Source organism: Gorilla gorilla, chromosome 5 (genome assembly GCF_029281585.2).
Source record: "Gorilla gorilla gorilla isolate KB3781 chromosome 5, NHGRI_mGorGor1-v2.1_pri, whole genome shotgun sequence".
Taxonomy (NCBI): Eukaryota; Metazoa; Chordata; class Mammalia; order Primates; family Hominidae; genus Gorilla; species Gorilla gorilla.
Genome location: NC_073229.2, coordinates 62,753,798 through 62,777,884, shown reverse-complemented (window position 1 = coordinate 62,777,884; position 24,087 = coordinate 62,753,798). Strand labels below are relative to the sequence as shown.

The following is a 24,087-nucleotide window of genomic DNA, read 5'->3' as shown; positions in this document are numbered from 1 at the left end:
TAACATCATTGTACAGCAGGCCCTCAACTTCCTTTCCTTCACTGTCATTTTGTTATAACATTGATGAGGGACAAAGAAAAAAATGATTTTGTTATATGTTGTTTCACATAAATTTTCAGTTTCCAAGAACTTATCAATGAGATGAAGTGAGGACTTACTGTCATTTTTTCTTTTTTTTTTTTAGAGAAAGGGTACACTCCCTACCCTTTCTGCGTTTGTCTATTTTATGCAGATTCAAGGCTGGAGCTTTAGAAGCCAAGACATTCTGAATCACAAAATGTCAGAGCAGATACTGGAGGAGATTGAGGCCCTGGAGACTTCAGTCAGTGTTCGTGTAAAGCCTGAATACCTATCTCCAGAATTCATTTATGTGAGGAAAAATAAACTTTGATCTTGCCTAAGCAACTATAATTTTGGCTTATATATGTAGCCAGAAATAATCTTAACTAATAAAACGTGAATGAGCCCCCTGGATTAATAAGAACGTACTTCAAGAAAATAATTAGTGTCTTAAGGTAGACCTGGTCTACTATAAAAATTGTTTTAGTTAACAGTTTGGTAAATGGAAACTTAATAATTCCAATCTGTTTGACAGTAATTGCAGTCTGTTTTACCTGATGCTTGAAGAAATCCAGGTTATCTCATACAGTCTTATTTCTCATTTGTGCCAATGAAATGAACTCGTAAGCTCATAAGATGTAAAACAAACTTTTTTTGTCCCATGTCATGAGAGCAGATAATTCTTGGCTGTCACACAAACTCATCACCTTTTAATGGGTCAAGGAGGCTGTAGAGATTACTCATCCTAGCTTTTGTGTGGACTTTTTCACTGTCAATTCCAAAGCTCCACTTAACCTTTTACATAGAACATTGATTTCCCCCCCGCACTTTGTTCATTGTTTCACAGATAATTGATAAAAACTGAGTTTACTTTTTGTATTGAAAGAGTATTTTGTCATGGTTTATGATTTTCAAAGAACAATAATAACCATAGGCCAAGTGTTAATATCTTAACATGTTTTAGCCTAAGACTCATACTAATTTGAAGAATTTTGTTCATTGAAACCTATCAACCTATCAAATGGTTGAAGAAATCATTCAGTATTTATTAGTATGTTTCTTGTCTCTTAAATTCTGAAAGAAAATGGGAGGATTTGATTTTAGGCTTTTTTGTTAATCAAAATATTCGTTCTGCGACTTGAGAAATTAAAATACTGTGCTACAGAAAAATAAGTACCATCTGGGCTGTGTGTTTTTCTACCTCTAAAGAACATTATGCAAAGGAGGGTATGCAAAGTAACAAGGCGTGTTCATTTAACTATATGGGATACCTGGTGTGGTACAATAGGAGTATTACTTAAGAATTGTATAAAATCCAATTTAGTTTATCATGTTGTAAATGTACCTAAAAGGCACCAATAGAAAAGAATATTAACAGGATTGCTTTTGTGCTTTGAAGAATATTAATTTATTATTTTGGCAAGGACATATTTTCGTTGTGTGGATTTCTGTTACTTATTTCAATGTTGTCCATGTTTTGTTTTGTTTCTAATCTGCATACAACGTTTGGGCAATCTGGTCATGAAACCTGTTGCCCCAGTGATTATAGGGTTTTTAGCCTGTTCTGACAGACCAAACTCTCTCCCTACTTTCACCCTCACCCTAGTCCTCCCATGTGGATCCTTCATGTTGCTTCTTACTCAATAGAATAACTATTATTCTATTACTTAGAACGAATAGAAAGGAAGGATGACCTTCCCAGACAGATGAGACCATGCTATGTCACAACACTGTGTTCCCACTTAAAGCCTACAAACTAATGAAACATACACAGTATGCATATTCTCATTGTTTAGCAAATCTATCTCTTCCCTCTGCATCATTTTCTTTATTATAGAATGACAGTTTTTATCTTTTACCAAACTGTTTGTAGTATACTTGTCTTTTTTCTGATACTCTCTTTAGATTGTATGGTATTATGACCAGAGCATGGGCTTTGGGGTCAGATAGACCTACATATTAAAATCACAGTTCCATTCTTTATCCAAGGTATGTTACTAACCTGGACAAATCACTACATGTTTCTGAGTCTCAGATTCCTTTATCTGGACCTGCATCTTAGAAGTGTTGGGAAGGATTTGTGATAACATATGTAATATACCTGGCTCAATTCAGCACATGGGTGTTTAAGAAATGGTAGCTGTCATTGACAGAATCTTCTTTATGAAAATATATAATATAGCAATATTCCTATGGAATTTACTTTAGAAATAATCTTCCCTTCATAGTGACTAGAATCAGAATCAAAGGATTTGCAGCGTGCATAACATCAAGTTAGTGGAATATGTAATATTTACTACTACCACCGAGTAAAATGACTCAGAAAATGTAGTCTGAATATTCAGTAGGCACTATGATAATTCCATGACATTCGTCCACTTATATTTCATTAAGCAATGTATTCATTTTAGAATACATTTCTAGATCTTATGAAAACTGCATGTAGCGCAATCTGAGGGTTTCAATTCTATAAAACAAAACCAGTTTCTTATCAGGGCCACTACAGAGCATTTCATGTAGAATTTTTTAGATTATTGCAAATTTTATACATCTCTAAAGTTGTAACATGTAGTAGTAATGTCAAGTGAACTGCATAATTTTACTTGATCAGATAGAAAATTTTATATCTGAATAAGGAGTTTTGTGTAGAAGTCATTAGTATAGTAGAAAGAGCACTGATTTTGGAATAGGAATCTTAAACTCTTTCTAGCAATATGTTTTACCTTGGTGAAAAACCACAAAACTCTCATCCAAGTACTAAACAAACCTGACCCAGTTTAGCTTGTGAGATCAGATAAGATGCATGTAGGGTGGCAAGGTGGGGTGAAGAGTATACAGGAACTCTCTGTACTATTTTTGAAGTTTTTCTGCAAATCTAAAATTAGTTCAAAATTTTTTAAAAAAATCCAGAGAGTCAGTAAGTTTCAGTTTCTTCTATAAATGGAAATGTAATAATAGCTTATCTTTCTCCCTGACACAGCTGTTGAGTGGATAAACATGTAAATAAGGCAGTGTACATAAAACTTTAAAATACTGCTGTTCTATGCTGTGATTCTTCCTTACTTGACTTCACCCATTTTACTGATCTTCCCTTCCTCTTGCTGCCAAAATAGTCCTTTGCTTCTTTAAAGCTTTTGTGGTTACTTTATTTAAGGTGAAACACTGCCTCACATCACCAAGTTGCAAAAACAATTCTCCTTTCATCATCTTTCTTTGTAATCATTCCACACCCTCTGTGGCTTGCCTTCTTTAAGCTTCTTGCTTATGAACTAGGCCTGGTGGCCACTGACATTTAATCAAATAACAGTTATAATACATTTACTCATGAGTAAAGCCTGAATAAAATGTGGGCACTGACATCTAAGAGAATGGAAATTTCATCATCAAATATCTTAACAGAAAGCATTTTGTTAAATAACCATAATTACAGGTTTTGCACTTATGATTGCAGAGGATTTTGCTCTTCTGCATTCTTAGAAGCTCAAGGGACAGCCATTGTGTTCAGACTACTTGAAATACCTATACTGAATCTAAGTATAGCCAGGGCTTCTTCAAGAGAAAAGTCCCTGCAAGACTTTATAATTCATAGATTTTCACACCCACAATTATTTTAAAGATTATTTCTGTTTTTAAAAAATATTTTTAGTTTAGGTAAGTAGACTTTTCAGATAAGAATTCAAAATATGGCCGGGTGCAGTGCCTCATGCCTGTAATCCTAGCACTTTGGGAGGCTGAAGTGGGCAGATCACTTGAGGTCAGGAGTTTGAAACCAGCCTAGCCAACATGGTGAAACCCCATCTCTACTAAAAATACAAAAAATTAGCCAGGCATGGTTGTGGTCACCTGTATTCCCAGCTATTCGGGACGCTGAGGCAGGAGAATCTCTCGAGCCCTGGAGGCAGAGATTGCAGTGAGCCAAGATTGCGCCACTGCACTCCAGCCCGGGCAACAGAGCGAGACTCTGTCTCAAGAAAAAAAAAAAAGACATTAATTTTCCAAATGTGTAGACATTTCTGCTTTTTCTTAAGTATTTAGGAATTTACATTTACTACATCTGAAGCAAAGCATTTTTGATTGTTATGATTATTCTTGTATCTTCGTGATAGTCATACTTGGTAAAGACTATCATTTTCTCCTTTTCTTAGTGACTAAATCTTGGCATTCTCAGGAAAAAAATTTTCTTCCTTTTGTTTTATGTTAACTCATGCTTCTAGCTTAGATCAGTCTCTGTGACAGATTTCTATTGATGGACTTGCTCATTTCTGACTCGTGAAAACAACTCAGCCAATTACAAGAAAGGAAACTTTAGCATTAAGATGATTAAGAACGTTCCATTTAGAGGAATAAATAATTTAATTTTGTTTGTTTTGTTTCTAATCTTAACTCAAATGCTATCCAGTTATAAAAGCCTATTTTTCCTCGAGAATTTTTCCCACACTGGTGGCATTGTTTCCTTGCTGGAGCATGACATACTCAACATGAGTTTGCTTTTTTCATATTTTCTTTTTTTTAATAATGAGCTCATCATTTTACTTATTCTGCTTATCAAAAATCAGAAGTAACTTGATGTTTATATTATTAATAGGACTCTTTCCAAGTATATTGACATTTCAATTTTTTTCCCAATAGTGTTTGAGGAACAGGTGGTTTTTGGTTACGTGGATAAGTTCTTTAGTGGTGATTTCTAAGATTTTGGTGCACCTGTAACCCGAGCAGTGTACACTGTACCCAAGTGTAGTCTTTTATCCCTCACCCCCTCCCACCCTTCCCACCAAGTCTCCAAAGTTCCTTATATCATTCTTATGCCTTTGCATCTTCATAGCTTAGTTCTTACTTATAAGTGAGAACATAAGATAATTAGTTTTTCATTCCTGAGATAATTCACTTAGAATAATGATCTCCAACTCCATCCAGCTTGCTGCAGATGCCATTATTTCATTCCTTTTTATGGCTGAGTAGTATTTCATGGTATATATATACCACATTTTCTTTATTCAGTTGTTGGTTGATGGGCATTTAGGCCCAACTTAGTTCGTTAGTTAGAATACTTATGGTTTTCTATATAAAGAGTCAACTTTTAAAATATTTATAAACTGGGAGAGTGAAACTAAGAACATACATTACAGATAGTAAAAGCTATAAACTGGTCATCTTTTTTTGTTTGTTTGTTTGTTTGAGATGGAGTCTTGCTGTGTCACCCAGGCTGGAGTGCAGTGGCCCGATCTCTGCTCACTGCAACCTCCGCCTCCTGGGTTCAAGTGATTCCCCTGCCTCAACCTCCTGAGTAGCTGGGATTACAGGCACCCACCACCATGCCCAGCTAATTTTTGTATTTTTAGTAGAGGCGGGGTGTTACCATATTGGTCAGGCTGGTCTCGAACTCCTGACCTCAGGTGATCCACGTGCCTCGGCCTCCCAATAAACTGGTCATCTTAATACATCATTGAGCCAGTTATCTCTGCTACTCATTAACATTTCTGGCAGCAGTAGGGTAGCTTTCACATAGGGTATCGAATTTTTATCAGAGGTGAAGAGAGGTCTTATTGTATTGACTCAGGAAAGTTAAATATAGCAACATTTGTTCTAGTCTGTTTTAGGAGCAGTTTTTCCTAAGTGCTTTATAGATAGCCTGTCATTTTTGCAACAGACCATGATGTCAGGACCAAGGAGGGTTTTGATAGAAATGACACAGCATGATTTGCATTTTTAAAAGGTCACTTTGTCTGGTGTGTGGGGATTACTTTTTCCTTTGGTACCATGATCTTCCTGTGAAATGGCCTCTGTTTTGAAACCAGAAGCACAATGCTTACTCCTTGAAGGGAAGTCAATGTGTATAGTACAGTAGTTTTCAAGTTGTGTTTTGCAGTTTTTGGTATTTCATTGAGAAGTACTTTGCAGAGGAGAAAGAATATTGGAGGACTGTGAGTCTTCTTCCCTCACCTCTATCAAAGCATCTCTGGTTTCAGCACCTTCATTTATGAGGGTTCCATAAGGTATCTCTTAAATTACACAAACACAAACACACACAATTTATACACACACATTATACATATATGTGTGTATATAGTTATACAGACATATGTATATTTATATATACAAACATATGTATATATGAATATATATATACACAAATACATATTTTCAAATGTTCACATACACCTACCCCACCCAGCATATACACACGTAGCCAAACCCCTTTTGTAGTAAAAAGAGCATAAACTTTAGAGTAAGACAGATCTTATTTCAGATTGCAGCACACATTGCTTAGCAACCTTGGACAAGTTACCTAATATATGTGAGCCATAGCAGGAAGACTCATTAGGAGTCTGTTATAGCAATTGATACAGTTTGGCTGTGTCCCCACCCAAATCTCATCTGGAATTGTAGTTCCCATAATCCTCAAGTGTCGTGGGAGGGACCTGGTGGAAGGTAATTGAATTATGGGGGCTGTTACCTCCATGCTGTTTTCATGGTAGTAAGTGAGTTCTCAGGAGATCTGATGGTTTTATAAGGGGCTTCTCCCCTTTGCTGCCACCATGTGAAGAAGGATGTGTTTGCTTCCCCTTCCGCCATGATTGTAAGTTTCCTGAGACCTCCCCAGCCCTGCAGAACTGTGAGTCAATTAAACCGTTTTCCTTTATAAATTACCCAATCTCTGGTATGTCTTTATTAGCAGTGTGAAAACAGACTAATATAGGAAATTGGTACCAGGTAGTGGTGTGCTGCTGTAAAAATACCTGAAAATGTGGAAGTGACTTTGGAAGTTGGTAACAGGCCAAGGTCGGAACAGTTTGGAGGCCTCAGAAGAAGACAGGAAAATATGGGAAAGTCTGAAACTTCCTAGAGACTTGGAGGGCTCAGGAGACATGAAGATGTAGGAAAGTTTGGAACTTCCTACAGACTTGTTGAATGGCTTTGACCAAAATGCTGACAGTAATGTAAACAATGAAGTCCAGGCTAAGGTGGTCCCAGATGGAGATGAGGAAGTTGTTGGGAACTAAAATAATGGTGACTCTTGCTGTGTTTTAGCAAAGAGACTGGCAGCATTTTGTCCCTGCCCTAGAGGTCTGTGGAACTTTGAACTGGGGAGAGATGATTTAGGGTATATAGCAGAAGAAATTTTTAAGCAACAAGTCATTCAAGAGGTTCCTTGGGTGCTGTAAAAAGTATTCAGTTTTATGTATTTACAAAGAGACACTTTGGAATTGGAACTTATGTTTAAAAGGGAACCTGAGCATAAAACTTTGGAAAATTTGCAGCCTCGTGATATGATAGAAAAGATAAACCCATTTTCTGAGAAGAAACTCAAGCCTGCTGCATAAATTTGCATAAATAATGAGGAGCAGAATGTTAATTGCCAAAACAGGGGAAAATGTCTCCAAGGCATGTCAGAGGTCTTCACGGCAATCCCTCCCATCACAGGCCCAGAGGCGTAGGAGGAAAAAATGGTTTCATGAGTCAGGCCCAGGGCCTTGCTGCTTTGTGCACTTTTGGGACTTGGTGCCCTGTGTCCCAGCATGGCTAAAAGAGTTGTGGCTTCAGAGGGTGCAAGTCCCAAGCCTTGGCAGTTTCCACATGGTGTTGAGTCTGTGGGAGCAAAGAAGTCTAGAATTGAGGTTTGGGAACCTCCACCTAGACTTCAGAGGATGTATGGAAACACCTGGATGTCTAGGCAGGGGTGTGTTGCCGGGGCAGAGCCCTCCTGGAAAACCTCTACTAGGGCAGTGCAGAAAGGAAATGTGGAGTTGGAGCCACCACACAGGTCCCTACTGGGGCACTGCCTAGTAGAGCTGTAAAAGGGCCACCATTCTCCAGATCCCAGAATGGTAGATCCACTGACAGCTTGCACTGTGTTCCTGGAAAAGCCGCAGATACTCAACACCAGCCCATGAAAGCATCTGGGAGGGGAGCTGTGCCATACAAAGCCACAGGGGCGTAGCTGACAAGAGGCCCTGGGACCCCACCTCTGTTGAATCCGTGCGACCTGGATATGAGACATGGAGTCAAAAGAGATCATTTTGGAGTTTTAAGATTTGACTGCCCCACTGGATTTTGGACTTATGTGGGGCCTGTAACCCCTTCATTTTGGCCAATTTCTCCCATTTAGAATGGGTGTGTTTACCCAATGCCTGTCCCACCATTGTATCTAGGAAGTAACTAACTTGTCTTTGATTTTACAGGCTTGTAAGTGGAAGGGACTTGTCTTCTCTCAGATGAGACTTTGGACTTGGACTTTTGGGTTAATGCTGGAATGAGTTAAGACTTTGGGGGATGTTGGCTTGGCGCAGTGGCTCATGCCTGTAATCCCAGCACTTTGGGAGGCCGAGGTGGGCAGATCATGAGGTCAGGAGATAGAGACCATCCTGGCTAACATGGTGAAACCCCGTCTCTACTAAAAATACAAAAAAAATTAGCCGGGCGTGGTGGCAGGCGCCTGTTGTCCCAGCTACTCGGGATGCTGAGGCAGGAGAATGGCATGAACCCAGGAGGCGGAGCTTGCAGTGAGCCGAGATTGCACCACTGCACTCCAGCCTGGGCGACAGAGTGAGACTCCGTCTCAAGAAAAAACAAACAAACAAAAAAGACTTTGGGGGATGTTGGGAAGGCATGATTGGTTTTGAAATGTGAGGACATGAGATCTGGGAGGAGCTGGGGTGGAATTAATATGGTTTGGCTGTGTCCCCACTCAAATCTCATCTTGAATTGTAGTTCCCATAATCCCCATGTGTCATGGGAAGGACCCATTGGGAGGTAATTGAATCATGGGGGGCAGTTACCCCCATGCTTCTGTTCTCATCATAGTGAGTGAGTTCTCAGGAGATCTGATGTTTTTATAAGGGGCTTTTCCTCCTTTTGCTTGGCACTTCTCCTTCCTGCCATCACGTGAAGAAGGATGTGTTTGCTTCCCCTTCTGCCATGATTGTAAGTTTCCTGAGGCCTCCCCAGTTCTGTGGAAATGTGAGTCAGTTAAACATCTTTCCTTTATAAATTACCCAGTCTCAGGCAGTCCTTTATAGCAGCATGAGAACAGACTAATAGAGTAATCCAGAGGAGAGTTGATGATGGTGGCTTGGACTAGAGTAGTATCAGTGACAGTAGAAGGTGATGAAAGTGGTTTATTTTAGTTATATTTTAAAGATAGAGCTGATGGAAAATGCTTAGAGGGAATTAACTGATGACTTAATCTGCAATAAAAATTTTTATTTTCACATGTTTAGAAAAAGTCCTTACTGAAAAAACTAAGATAAATCACATAGTAGCAACAAAGGGAGATTGCAAGCAGGGCTCCTTTGTTCTTTACAGAATTCTGTGTATCCTTGGGGAGGATGGTGAGAGCCATGCTGCACTGACAGGCTTCCCTTTTCACAAGATTTTACCTTAAAGATGCTAGACTTTTATTCTATGTAAGTAAAGCCAGACTCCATAAAGTGTGCATATTTGACTACTTGAGAATTTGATCTTGCCTAAACCAAGAGGGAAAGATCTGCAGTTCTAACTCAAGATTAAAGAGAAAGTATGAACTAAATTTTATGAATTAATGGCTTTATATATTTTTCAGGCAGTATTCTAAAGTTTTACCCAAAATGACCAAAATATTTAACCATATCCCTATATGCTTGCTCTACTGTAAAGCCTTTCAGCTCATCTAGATATTATGTAAACCTCTGAGAATTTTTAGGAATGTTATTCAAAATGCCTGAAGATTTTACACATATTAAACTAGCATGTTCACTTTTTTATATATAGCCAAATAAAAATCACCAAAAAAAAAAAAGGGTTGTAACATCCTTAATCAGGAAAACAAAAAGTCAAAGTCAGTGTTCTATTACTTAAAAGAAATAGTTTGGGCAGAAACTCACATGGCTTTTTATGTTATTTGCCAACCGAGTTATTCCAGAGCATATTTACAACTTTAAGGAAACATTAGCAAAAATTGGTACTAACACTAAACACTGGGATTTACAACTTGACAGGTAATTAGGTTGTATGGTTTTAAAAATGATACTTTTCTTAGCACACATTTTATCCCAAGATGGGAAATATTTTATTACATATGGTTTTTTTCCCCATTACTGGCTTAATAAATTTAGATTAAAAATTTTTAATGGGCATTAAAACATTTTTAAATTTATTAGTTTGATTTTAATAACTATATTTTTCATTATATAACCAATTAATGCCCACTCGTGATAGTTTAAAATGTATAAAAAAGGTAAAGCTCCTATGATGACATTAATTAATATATTTAGACCCATAGGATATAGATTAAAAAAAACTGAATTCAATATTTTGAAACAACTCTATTATGTCATAGTAGCACAAATATCTTTTTGTGTGTTTCTCAATCACTGATGCTTTGTACTTGCTGAGGATTACTCACTTTCAGCACAAAATTTCTTTTAAATCATTTGAATCTTCTAGGGTCTACAGCTCTTTCTTTAGGAAACTTCATATAATTACTGTAAGACATTCTTAATACCTTGGACATGTAAAATTGGTATATTATGAATGCCACTCTGGGGAAACAAATTAGCACCACTGGAAACCTATTTTTTAAGGCTGTGATATAGAAAATATACTGCATTTCTATTCAAGTCGATATAATTCAGTGAAAATTGCAGGTCAAACCTAAGTGAACTTTTGGTTTCTTCTTCATCAGTCAGGATTCTGAGTTGGTCCCTTAAATATTGCATGACGTTCTCCTTTGTGTGCGTATGTGTGTTTTTGTTTTTTGATTTTTTTTCTAAAAACATATATTCAAGCCTCTGCTGTTTCTCTGTGATTTTCTGCCTCTTGGGTAACTGCTTTGATTATTTTTATGTGTGCACAGTTAATGACTTCCTGTAAGTCAAGCAAAATTAACTCAAGAGGAAAGAAGATTTCTTTACTTTTGAAATGCTTTTTCTGTTTGTAATTCACTGTTAAAAAAAATTACTGAAATGTGTCACTGAAAAGTTAAAGTTACCTATAATTTCACCTCCAGAGATAAATACTATCAAAAGTATAATGTATATGCTTCCAGACTTTCCGTGTATTTGCAGGCATACACATGTGCATATGTGTGTGTATGTTCAAACATAAATGGAATTAAGGTACATGCATTCTAGTATGCAACTTGATTTTTCCATTAATAATACATTCCTGCAGCTAATCTTTGAGGAGAGACAAAAGTAGCACACATAGAAAAGTACAGGAAGGGGTATAATACTATCTAGAAGAACAAATAATTTCAGAAGAGAGAAATCAGTGTAAACTGGACAAACTTCCCAGAGGAGGTGGGACCTACGCAAGACCTTGAAGAAAGGGAATGATTTAAATGACCCTGAAGATGGGGAGGGGTGGCCAGCACAGTAATGGGGGAGTGGCAGGGTGGCAGCAGTACATGGCACATATGACAAAGGGTGACCTAACTAAAAACAAAGAATAAATTTGGTTTTAGTGAGAACAGTGTGTGCTGAGGTAGAATGGCCGAGATTATGTCTGTATTTAGAAGTCAAGCGTTTGAGCTTAAATTTGATGCAGTGCTTAGTTTAGAGCCATTTGTTTATGAGTCAGAGAAAAGAAAGTGATGTGGGGACACAGGACAGCCTACTACAGTGAATCTTACAATGTACGAGGGCCTTTTCTCCATGTTTTTATTTAAAATACTAGTATGCAGGATAGGTTAGGAGAGGAAAGGTCTGTGAAAGCTAGGAAGTTGTTGCAATACCCCAGGACCAAAATGATGACTTTTGCAGTGGAATAAAAAGAAAGGGTGCTTTACCATGTGTTTTGAGGGACGCTTACTTAGCTTTTGGGTAAGGAGTCTACCAAATTACAAACTGACCCAGCAAGCAGAATGAGCACTCACTGGGGTACTGGATTGCCTCTGCAACCATCCCAGTAAATCCTTTAACCTTTCTGGACCTCAGCTTCCTTACCTACAGTGAGTTAGAGATATGGTTTCTTCGGCATTCTATGGTATTTACTGACTTGTTAATATTATCCTTCTGCAAGTGGACCACGTTAGACATATATAAACATGCATACACATTTCATAATTTACATGTTGCCACATTGCTGATTGCTGCTGCCAACCACTCCATTTGAAGTTTTCAAGTTCAACAACCAATGCCTATTGAACATGAGATTGTTGGTAGATTACCATTTTGGTAAAAGGCATTTTGCCTTTTCCATGCAAAAAGGACTCTGCATTTCAATTGTAAGACTTTTAAGAGTAATCAGAATAAGATTAAAAAAAATTTTTTGGCCAGGTGCAGTGGCTCATGCCTGTAATCCCAGCACTTTGGGAGGCCGAGGCGGGAGGATCACTTGAGGCCAGGAATTCAAGACCAGCCTGGGAAATTTTATAGAGATCTCATCTCTATAAAAAAATAAGAAAAAAATTTGCCAGGCCTGATGGCATGCACCTGTAGTCCCAGCTACCCAGGAGGCTGAGGCAGGAGGCTCACTTAAACTGGGGAGGTCGAGGCTGAAGTAAGCCATGATGGTGTCACTGCACACCAGCCTGGGTGACAGAGCAAGACCCTGTCTCAAAAAAGAAATGAAAAAAATGTTGAAGTAGAAGTGAGAGCAGATACTCTCATCTTGGTTTGAAAGTTATGCTCTGTGTTTTTGTGTTGCTGAAGAAAGTTAAATGCCATGTGCCTTGAGAAGCTGCCAAGAGATATGCCAGCACATAGCTTCCATAACCTTTAAAAATGCTTCAGTGAAAGCACACGGAATTTAAATGCAACTGCATGCTGCGTAAGTAATCCAGCCTTACACCTCAAAGTGGTATAGACAGGGCAAATGATGATTGTCCGTACTGAAAGTATTTTTCAAAGACACAATCAACTTCACATTAATTGAAATAAAAACTTTTCACTGAAAATTCAGATTAACAAATATGTACCGAGAGTTTGTTGTATTCACGATATTGAACAAACAAATTATATTAGGCACTGTATCTGTAGGGATATTAGCATTTCTGTTTTCATTTAAGTAGGACGCAGAAAGTGAGTTCATCTAGCATAAAAGTCTGCCTTCTCTGTTTGTTTTACAATAACAAGAAAACGCTGTAACTTCCCGGTAGTGAGAAGAGCAACTAGTCACCAACTATTCTGTTTTACCTTTTTAAAAATTTTTTCAATTAAATTTTAAAATACTGTTGAGTATTTGGAAAACTTTAGGAATAATTCTTTCACAAGTAGTTTCTCCACATTTGCGCCTATGTTATAATACTTAGCTATGTTGTAATACTAGTAAGATTTAATTTCCTAAAATCCTCTAAGTATGTTGCATATTTTATGAATGTTCAAGAATGCTGTTGTTGACACCTAAAGAAACCAGGGAGTGGATGGAATTGACAGATTAAGCAGAAGACAAACTGGACTTGCAGATACAAGAGTATGACTAATCCAAAGATGACCTTACATTTATGTGGCAGTCTGAGATAGGAGAGCATTGTGTAATTTGAGAATGTTCAGTATGAATAAAAGCCATGATAAATCATCTGTGATTATTCAGTGACTTTTATTTCAGAGATTTGTTTTCAGTGCCTTTGACAATGATATGATGTCTTTTTTATTATAGTTTAATGACTATACGGAATAGCCAAAGTAAGTCTTTTAAAATTAAGTTTGCATTGTAATATTTAGTTCAAAAGAAACTAGATCCTAAAGGGAGTACAACCTTCATTACAAGTAATATGATCTAGAATAGTAACTGTTTTCTGAGAAACTTTGTATACCTTAGAGGTAGGTATTTAGGACCCAAGTTTTACTTCTAGTTTTGCCTCTTTATTAACTGTATGCTTTTAAAGTTTTCCTTTAAGTTCTCTAAATCAGTGTCTTCATTTGTAAAATGAAACTAATAAAACTGCTTACTCTTTATTGAGATGGTTTTACTTTATAAATATTTTAAATATGTATATAAATATAAATATTTTATAAATTTTATTTTATAAAACCATCTCAAAGAATAAGCAGTTTTATTAGTTTCATTTTAAAAATAAAAAAATTATATTCATTTTAAAAATAAAACCATCTCAATAAAGAGTAAGCATTATTCTGATCATGATGTTTTACTAGGCTTATGATATTGTCCCCTTGAATCTTTTTCCATAGATTTCTTAAAGGAATAGAAAAGGACTGCCAGTGTATACTTTAGTATGGATCAGAATGGGTGATCTGAATAGAGGCAGAGGAGAAGGTAGAATTAGGGCACCACAGAAAATAAGAGCCACACTTATTTAATATTTGACCACTGTCTTGATTTTTTTAATGGATTTTTGTCTTTAAAACTGCCTTGTCTCTCTGGGATTTGTAAAATTGGATTACAGTTTGATCCTAATTCTTACAGTTTCTGGTCTTAGGCCGGTCAACACGTACTTAAATGCATTTCTTTTGTCCTAGTCCATCCATTCATCTGTCCCTTGATTCAGCTAGTGAGGCCCAGGCAAATCCAAGCAAAGCATTGCCTCAGCACTCTAGAAGAGCAGCATGGTTCCTGTATTTGGAGAACATACAGTTCATGAAAGTTAGATATTTACTCCCTTTCTCGGTATTTAAGATGATAGTGGAAGCACAGGAGAAAATACAATACTCAGATGTTGAATTATTTGGATCATATGGCCAAAATTTGTTCCATTTTTCTTTTAAACAATTCAGGGGAAGAGAGAGTAATAAACAAAAATTAGGTGATAAGCATATCCAAATCATCTTCATCATCCTCAAATCCAAGTCAGTGCATATATAGCTCAAAGAATCTCTGATTTCATGAACTCCCTTGACTATGCTGTGAATACCATTCATGTGTTATATCATGTAATATTCAAGGACATTAGTATTAGTACAGTGCTTCCAGTCTTTCTCACATCATGGCACACATAGAAAATGATAATATTTTTATCACCCACCAAGGTAAATGGACAAGGCAGCTGGTGGCAGATACCAGCCTAGGGGTTCTGCTGCCTCAGCTTCATTCAGCATCCAGAGAGTGAATGGAATCAGTATCTCTACACACCTGTGACGTGCTTGCACTATCAGATACACTACAGTTCCTACACTCTTCATTAGATTACCCCCAGCTTGTACGTTATTTGCTGACCCAGGGCCTCACTAATTTCTTTTTCTTATGAATAGTTTAAGCATGTTAATTGTAGGAGCTACATGACATGTTTTAGTAAGACAATATATGAAATTTAGAGCATCCCAAAGGAAAACATTGGAATAAAAAATTACCATTAGTTGAAGACAGCTTTTTATAATGAAAATAGGCTGACTTAGGAATTGGGAGTCCTGAGCTTGAATTCTAACTTAGTCCACCTTTGACAAATCACTTCTCTGAGCCTCAATTCACTTTGAATTGAAGAGATTTGAACAAGATAAACTTTAAGCTGCCTTCTATCTCTAAGCCATGATTTTGTATTGTCTGTAAGTCTTTGCTGTTGAGTCAGCTGCTTTGCGTGGAGTGTTTCCTGTGTGCTAGGCACTGGATAAATGGCTTCTTATATATACCCTAGGGTCAGATTTGTGGGGCTCCTCAGATCAAAGTTTACTGCTTCGATGCTGGAGGAATTAAAAAAGAACTAGGATGCTTAATGAAGAAAAGAGAATAGGCATTGGAGAGGGTGTCTGAAAGGAATGAAGTTTGCCATAATAATTTAGTCTTTCAGATGTTTATGGATATCTTTGAAATATTGTAGCTGGCAATTCTGGCAACCTTAACCTCTGACGATAAATTTTGCTACCTCTCATTTCTAGAAACACTTATTGCCAATACATCAGCTATGTAAGCATATATGCAGAGGCCAAATCTTGGTTGTCCAACTTGGTGGAAGAAAAAGTTAGTGTTAAGAATCCCTTTAGGAACATTCTTTTTCCATAGTTATCCAAATCTTTTCTGTCCAGCCATTTATTGGTTGGAGGAGGCTACCAAGCTGGAGAGCAGCAGAGATGGTATGTAGGAATCATTAGATAATCATTCTCGATCTAGTTCCATTATGGTGATAGTCATTTGCCCTGTGGAATAAAACAGTGGCATTTGTTCATCCAACAAATGTTTATTGCTTATATACCATCTGTCAGATATTTTCCTAGGAGCTAAAAATTCAAACCTGAGTAGTTCCTGCTATAGTGAGACACAGACAAACAGATATATATACACAAACATACGTACATAGATACAAATTAACGTTAGTATTATCAGTCTTAGAGAGTTTATTTAAATAAACACATTAACAATTTTTTTTTTTTTTGAAACGGAGTCTCCCTCTGTTTCCCAGGGTGGAGTGCAGTGGCATGATCTCGGCTCACTACAACCTCTGCCTCCCGAGTTCAAGCGATTCTCCTGCCTCAGCCTCCGAGTAGCTGGGACTACAGCCGCATGCAACCACACCCGGCTAATATTTTATATTTTTGGTAGAGATGGGGTTTCACCGTGTTAGCCAGGATGGTCTCAATCTCCTGACCTCATGATCCACCCGCCTCAGCCTTCCAAAGTGCTGGGATTATAGGCATGAGCCACCGCGCCCAGCTGCAACTTTTTTTGTAATGTTGAAAACACGTAAATAAATTCTCCCTTTCTTGCTTCCTATTTTCATCAGGAAACATTTATTGAGTCATGTGTCAGATACATTAAAAAGAGGGCTAAAACTAGATCATGCATTTAAATATCAAAAAATACTTCCAAGTAAATAAAAATTAACCCAATAATATACTCTTAAGATGACATGGTTGTGTGGTTGTTTGTTTGTTTGAGACAGAGTCTCACTCTGTCACCCAGGCTGGTGTGCAGTGGCGTGATCTCAGCTCACTGCAACCTCCACCTCCCAGGTTCAAGCAATTCTCCTGCCTCAGCCTTCCAAGTAGCTGGGATTACAGACCCATGTCCAGCTAATTTTTGTATTTTTAGTAGAGACAGGGTTTTGCCATGTTGGCCAGGCTGATCTCGAACTGCTGCCTTCAAGTGATCCACCTGCCTGGACCTCCCAAGTGCTGGGATTATAGGCGTGAGCCACCACACCCAGCCGAGACGTGATATTTCTGACACATGCACAAGAAGATGTGTACATACATATATACATATATGTGTGTTTGTGTGTATATATAAAAAAATAAATTTATGTGTATATATGTGTACATATATAATTTATATATTTATCTTTATATGTGTATATATATACACATACATATATACATTATATGTATATATATATATATATAAAATGTTTGTATATGCCCAAAAAGGATACTTGAACCTAGTGGGTAAATAACCAAGATAGACTTGCGTTTGTGAGTATGTGGATGTGTGGGAGGTAAGGAATGAAGGAAGGGAGAGAGGGAGAGAAAGAAAAAAGGGAGACAGAAAATAAGGAAGGGGAAAAACAGTCATTGGTCTTAGAAGGAGCCACAGTAGTGACTAGTAATTTTTACCTTAACTCCTACTGCCCCATCTATATTCTCTATTAAGCTCCAGTTAGTACACCATTTTTCATTCCATCAACTGACCTATCATTGGAATGGACTACTCACACAAATAAAAGAAAAAAGAATAATTTCTATTTCAAAAATACAAAAACATCCACAGACATTAGAAGAAATGGTACTTATGTGCTCTAACAACGATGGTAAAGGTAACTTGCTGAAAGTTCTTCCACAACAGAAAAAAAAAATTAAATCTCAGGGATTTTTTTTTTTCTTCGCCGGGCAGAAATTCATTCCAAGAAGTACCAGCCTGTCTCATTTCAAAATGCTCTCCTTACCAAGGAAGCGGAAGTGGTCATATTCTTTCCCACCAAACTATGGATGAATTATAATTATCCTACCTCTTGTGGGACAGTGAAGCAGTAAACATCTGCTATACTGAATCAAAAACTCCACAAATGAAACTATACCAAATGAATCATACCTGGACTCAGATTAAAGGATCTGTATTGTGTTTACCTTTTTCTTTATTTTCTTGCAATCTAAAATATGGATTTGTCAACTGTGGCCCCAGATTCTAACTGAAAGGGAATATATGGATTCCATTCACTGATTCTTGTTTAACATTGAACATCACAGCTTTAAAGCAGATTGACAATAATATTTGTAACAGTTTTTCTGTTTGGTTTATTATTCCCTCATCATTTTCTTTTTCTTTAAAAGGATGATACAAGTCAGAAAATTTAGACGTGAGGTCCTTTAGTTTTAGTTTCAATAACAAAGGAGCAGAAAGTAATATTTAAACTTTATTTCCAAAAGACACCAGCTTCACAACTAGTGTTAGTTATTGTGATTTTATGTATCGTGATCTATGTGGTAGTATTACCCTGTTCACCTGGAATAAGGAAAGGAAAATGGTACTTCAATTCTAAGTTTAAGCTGTGAAAACATATATAATAATCTGCTTGCTTTAAAAAATGTTATGTATTTTTATCTTTTAGAGAGCAGAAAGACAAACTCGAATTATGGATTCAGCTCAATATGCAGAATTCTGTGAAAGTCGACAATTAAGTTTCTGTAAGTAACTATTTAACTTTGCGTAATTATATGCATAAGAGATTTGTGTTATAGATGTACTAAAGTATGACAGGATCTGTTTCTTAGAAATTGGTGGATTTAATATATGTGTAGTTGTAAGTGCTATACAAACAACCTCTACATTGTGGGGAGCCTATAAACGATTTTCCTACATTCTACTGCTTTGCAGTTAATAACATTAAGAGGTCTTAAGTGATGCTGGTAATATACAGAGTGCTATGGTAATTATTTACAGTACTTTTAATCATAAAAATTCCATTGTCTTAATATTTCCATTTTAATTTCTAGTTTCCTAGTCATATTTACACTAGTATTTCTGATTGCATTTGATCCGTAATGGACTCTAATAGTAGTCATGACATTTAAAGGACCCTAATATTAATTATTTTCCTTTATATATACTCATTACCACAAAGGAACATATCACTGGTCTCTTCCATTTTTGTCTAACCTCCTACCGTGGCATGTATTCAGTGTTAGCCAAATTTATTTGTACATGCTCTAGTAACACTAGTAACCTCGTGGTAAAATTAGTACTTTCACATCACTGCACATCAGCTTATTGAAAGTGTATAATGACTAGTAATAGTGAGCTAGATTGTGTAGCAAAACATCCTTACAGCAAAGTTTCGGTTGTGACTAAGGCTCTCGGGGTAAAGGTCAAAGAAGAAAGTGTGATGAAAAGTCCAGTCAAAAATATGACAAAGTAGCACATGACCATGGTCTGAGGGATTATAGAAACAATGGTGTCTTTAAATGGAAAGCTATTATGTGGTCACAATAACAGCATATTTGATTTGGAAAAAGAAAGGGAGAGCTTCATTTATAGATTATAAAGTGCAAATAAATGACACATTGCATAGTATCCCATGTAAATGTCAGTAAAATATAGGAAAACATGTTTTGGAAGATTTTTTTTTTCTGACTAAATATACTTTCCAATTTGACTAACAACTTGGCATCATACATCTGTGAAGCATTAAGTAAATGGCACTTCAGATCATGGCAATTTCAGCAAATGAAAGGTTTTGTATTGTAATTTTTAGGTTTAAAAATGGCATTCAAGTCTTTATAAGTATCAACCTCCAGTTTATAAAGTAACATTTAGTGCAATTGAACTATTTTTTTAAATTATATTTTAAATTTAATTCACTTAAAGGAGCAGACATACTACTTTCACACTAAAACTCATAAAGTCTCCTAATATGCCTTCTCTTTGAAAATCAGATTTTCAGTTACTTCATGTTTTTTTGTTTGTTTTTGTTTGTTTTGTTTTGCTTTTGTTCTTTTTTTTTTTTTTTTGAGATGGAATCTCACTCTGTTGCCCAGTCTGGAGTGCAGTGGTGCGATCTCGGCTCACTGCAGCCTCCTCCTCCTCCTCCTCCTGGGTTCAAGTGATTCTCCTTGCCTCAACCTCCTGAGTAGCTGGGACTACAGGCATGCACCACCACACCCAGATAATTTTTGTATTTTTAATAGACACGGGGTTTCACTATGTTGGCCAGGGTGGTCTTGAACTCCTGACCTCAGGTGAGCCACTGTGCCCGGCCCATGTTTTGTTTTTAACTCAATAATAAACTATAGTAGATTAAAAAATAATATTTTACCTGTGTAAAATAACTATAGTATAAACAGTGTATTATGTTTAATTTTCTTTTCTTTAGAGTGGAAGGACTTGGTCATTTAAAACTATTTATATATGGTGCCCATAGGTGTTTTGTTATGAAACCTTGGTGGGGAAATCTGTTTTATATGGCAAAATACTGTGGTTGAGAATGCTTTAATCCACGTGGGTCAGCAAATTCAGAAGCTATTCCTGCACTCGTCAGAGTGTTATGCTCTTTTCATTCTTCTCCTTCTAATAAATTACCAAGATACAGGAATTGTGGTCCTGCCATATGTATCTTCTTAAGTATTTGATCATAGCCATCCCTGGAATTACTGGTACATTTTAAAATAATGAGTCTGTAACTTTATAGGCTGAGGGTAAGCTGTAGCATCGGCACGCTAATCTAATTCACAATTCAGTCTTTTGTTTTCATATGTATATAAGTCAGAGAGTTATTTCTCTTAAAGTCTTTTAAAATCTGATATTAATATTGACACACAAAGCTCATAATCATAAAGAATAATTTATAATAATTTAAATCATTAAAATTTATAATCTATAATTAAAATGTATAATTGGTAAATTATTTTCCAGTCCTTTACTTTCAACTTTTTATTTTATATTTGGTTTTATCTAGATTTTGTTTGTAATCAGAGAGGCTCTGTGTATTTTAATTGATTAATTTATATGGATTTAATTACTGATATTGTATATGCTGTCTTGTGTTTTAAATTTCTGTGCTTTTTAATTTGCTTTTTCTCCTCCTTTTCTATGTTGTATTAGATTGATTGGGTTTTCTTCATTTCTTTTTCCTCTGCTAGTTTGTAAGTCCTATATTCTCTTTGTACTATTTCAGTTGCTATCTTTTTTTTGATATACATCCATGACTTAAAGTTTTTAAAATTGTTAAATATTTGGCTAGGCACGGTGGCTCACGCCTGTAATCCTAGCGCTTTGGGAGGCCGAGGCAGGTGGATCACCTAAGGTCAGGAGTTAGAGACCAGCCTGACCAACATGGTGAAACCCTGTCTCTACTAAAAATACAAACAAACAAGCCAGGCGTGGTGGTGCATGCCTGTAATCCCAGCTACTTGGGAGGCCAAGGCAGGAGAGTCACTAGAACCCGGGAGGTGGAGGTTGCAGTGAGCCAAGATCGCGCCATTGCACTATCAGCCTGGGGGACAGGGTGAGACTCGTCTCAAAAAAAAAAAAAAAAAAACCATTGATAAGTACTTAAACTTTCCTTCTTGGCCTAATGTCATTTTTTCCTACAGCTCTGTACAAGCTTAAAAACACCCATTTTTTTTCTTAAATGTCTTTATTTTGCCCCCATACTTAAATGATTGTTTAGTTGGGTAGGAAATGGTAAGCTGATAGTTAACTTGTTAAGACATGATTCCCTTGTCTTTTGGCCCCTGTTGTTGGTAGAAGTTTGCTGTCAGTCTACTTATTATGTATGTTTCCTGTGGAAGAAACTAAGAGAATGAAGACATTGATGCCAGGTCCCCCCTTATATGGGGAAATGAACACACTGGCCAAAGTAGTTGCCCATAAATATGTATAAAGGAAAGGAATAAGGAACTCCTGCTAGGGAAGTTTCCAGGGAAAACCATGCCCTCTGAAGAAGGCTATTTTCAATTAGGTTGAAGTTGCAAAGTAGTTTCTTCTGAGTGGAATGAGCATTCCAGAGGACCCTAAGGAAAGGACTGGGAATGGAAAGACTGTTGGGAAGGGATGGGATAGAAATCACTGAATAGTATGCAGGCATGAGAGAATGGAATATTGCAAGAAACTTAAATTTTGTTAGTGATCATTGATAAGAAAGATAAAAAGTATGTGAGATTAACCTTAAATTTCCATATGAAATTATCATGTGAAGTTGCTTTTTAAGTTCAGCGCAGGCTGAAAATCCAGGTAGTATTACAAAGCTAATAATCCAAGGAACTTTTGACCATTGCTCAGGATTCTGTTTGTTAGTCAATTTCCAGGTTATCGTTTCTCCTGATACGTTGGGAAGAGGGGCGAAGGAGAAGGAACTTGTTTATTCTGAGGCCCCTCTCACCTCTTGATGAAAACAAATTGTCTTAACTAGAGATATCTGTGCATCTTTTGCTGGCACCAACAATACCTTGGAAGGGTCAGGCTCTAAAGCCATCCTTCTCCAGGTGACAGGGAAGGAATTAGCTCTCAAAGAATCTCCACCACTTGGTGGAACAGCAATAACCCAAGTGGTTTTTGGACTTCTATGCATGTCTTTTGATGAATACAAAAGTTTGGACTCTACTCTTTTATTTAAAAAATACTTCATTCATTTATTCATTTCTTCTGGAAATATTTCTTGTGAGTCTGCTAATGCCAGGCAGTATTCTAGGTGCTAGGGATACAGTTGGAGATATATGGTCCTTGTCCCTGCATTCTCGGTGGTTACAATCTAGCAAGGAAGCTAATTCTGTTATGTGGATAGATCCAACTGAATATTAATAATGATCCTTTCCCTCACTTTTAAAATCAACTGTTTAGAGCACAGTCACAAAATATCTGTTTCTGTCCTAAAGATCTGTCAAGGAGATAAGTGATTAATGTACATCTCATTGATCTTGCCAAATTGCTGCCTGTTAACTTTAACTTCAGAAGTATTCCACAGATGTTAAACAAGTGTTTGTGAGCTATCGCAGCATACTAGTTAGATGGAATGTTGCATGTCAGAAAGTATTTGGAAGATTTGTTACTTTGGGGAGATAGCTTTAAGGGGGATTATCATAATTCTGCCATATTTGACAGCTTTGGGTATATGCTTCGATAGCAGGACTTAATGTTTTCCATGATTTATTTAAAAGAGAACTCTTCTGTATGTGGAATCCTTGAAGATTCTATATAGAGGGATCAAAATATCATGCTTTGAGTTACTATTAAGTGTTTTATAGACCTGTGGGGCCAGATTAATCAAAAGAATAATCAGTGGATTATAAAGAAAATCTTACAGATTTCATAAAATCTTCACTATCAATCTTTCCCTCTAGGTTACTAGTTAAATGAATAATGTCTAATGAAGTCCCTATATCAATATTAGACTGCTTAGCACTGTGGCAGTGTAGAGATATTTAACTAAAGGTTACATACGTGCTTGGTTCTGTATATGCTTGGTACTATTACACATGCAGAGACATAAGGCATGGTCTTCTCCCACAAAAATTTGTAATATGGCTTAAGAAATTATAAGCATTTGTGAAAGAATATCTGATGGTATCAGTGTTCAATAAATGGCTAGAGTAGGGAAGTATACCTTTGGCCTGTATGATCAAGATTCATATGAATGAAGAAGAGTGATGGCAGAGCATTCCATGGAAGGAAAGGAGTAGGAGTAGACGCACAGAGGAAAAGACTCAAGGCCAGGTGATGGTTTAATAGGGAAATAGCCTAGAGGCTGCTTGGAATCAGTCTGGATGGTTTTGAGTCAGGCTTAAGAATTTAGACATCTTCATAATCAGAAAAAATGTAACCACAGGCTTAGATTAGACCAGATGTCAGTTTATTTAACTTTAAATTTACAACTTTGAGCCATTCTGGTAATAGACACTTTTTTTTTTTTTTTTTTTTTTTTTTGGAGATAGTTTTGCTCTTGTTGTGCAGTGGCGCCATCTCGGCTCACTGCAACCTCCACCTTCCGGTTTCAAGTAATTCTCCTGCCTCAGCCTCAGGAGTAGCTGGGACTGCAGTCACACACCACCACGCCCAGCTAATTTTTTGTATTTTTAGTAGAGATGGGGTTTCACCATGTTGGCCAGGATGGTCTCCATCTCTTGACCTCGTGATCTGCCCACCTTGGCCGCCCGAAGTGCTGGGATTACAGGCGTGAGCCACCGCGCCCGACCTAGACACTTTTTTTAAATGTATTTATTTAGTAGGTTTTTT

General features: G+C 36.9%; 1 protein-coding gene across 6 annotated transcripts in view; it reads left to right on the top strand.

Moving 5' to 3' along the window:
* Window positions 1–24,087, top strand: part of SUPT3H (SPT3 homolog, SAGA and STAGA complex component) — a 557,715-nt gene that overhangs the window by 393,729 nt on the left and 139,899 nt on the right. For all 6 annotated transcript variants that reach the window (XM_063707642.1, XM_063707643.1, XM_019030076.3 and 3 more), the window contains one exon: window positions 18,470–18,545. In XM_063707642.1, coding sequence (XP_063563712.1) covers window positions 18,470–18,545 — 76 coding nt within the window. The remainder of the gene's footprint in view (window positions 1–18,469; window positions 18,546–24,087) is intronic.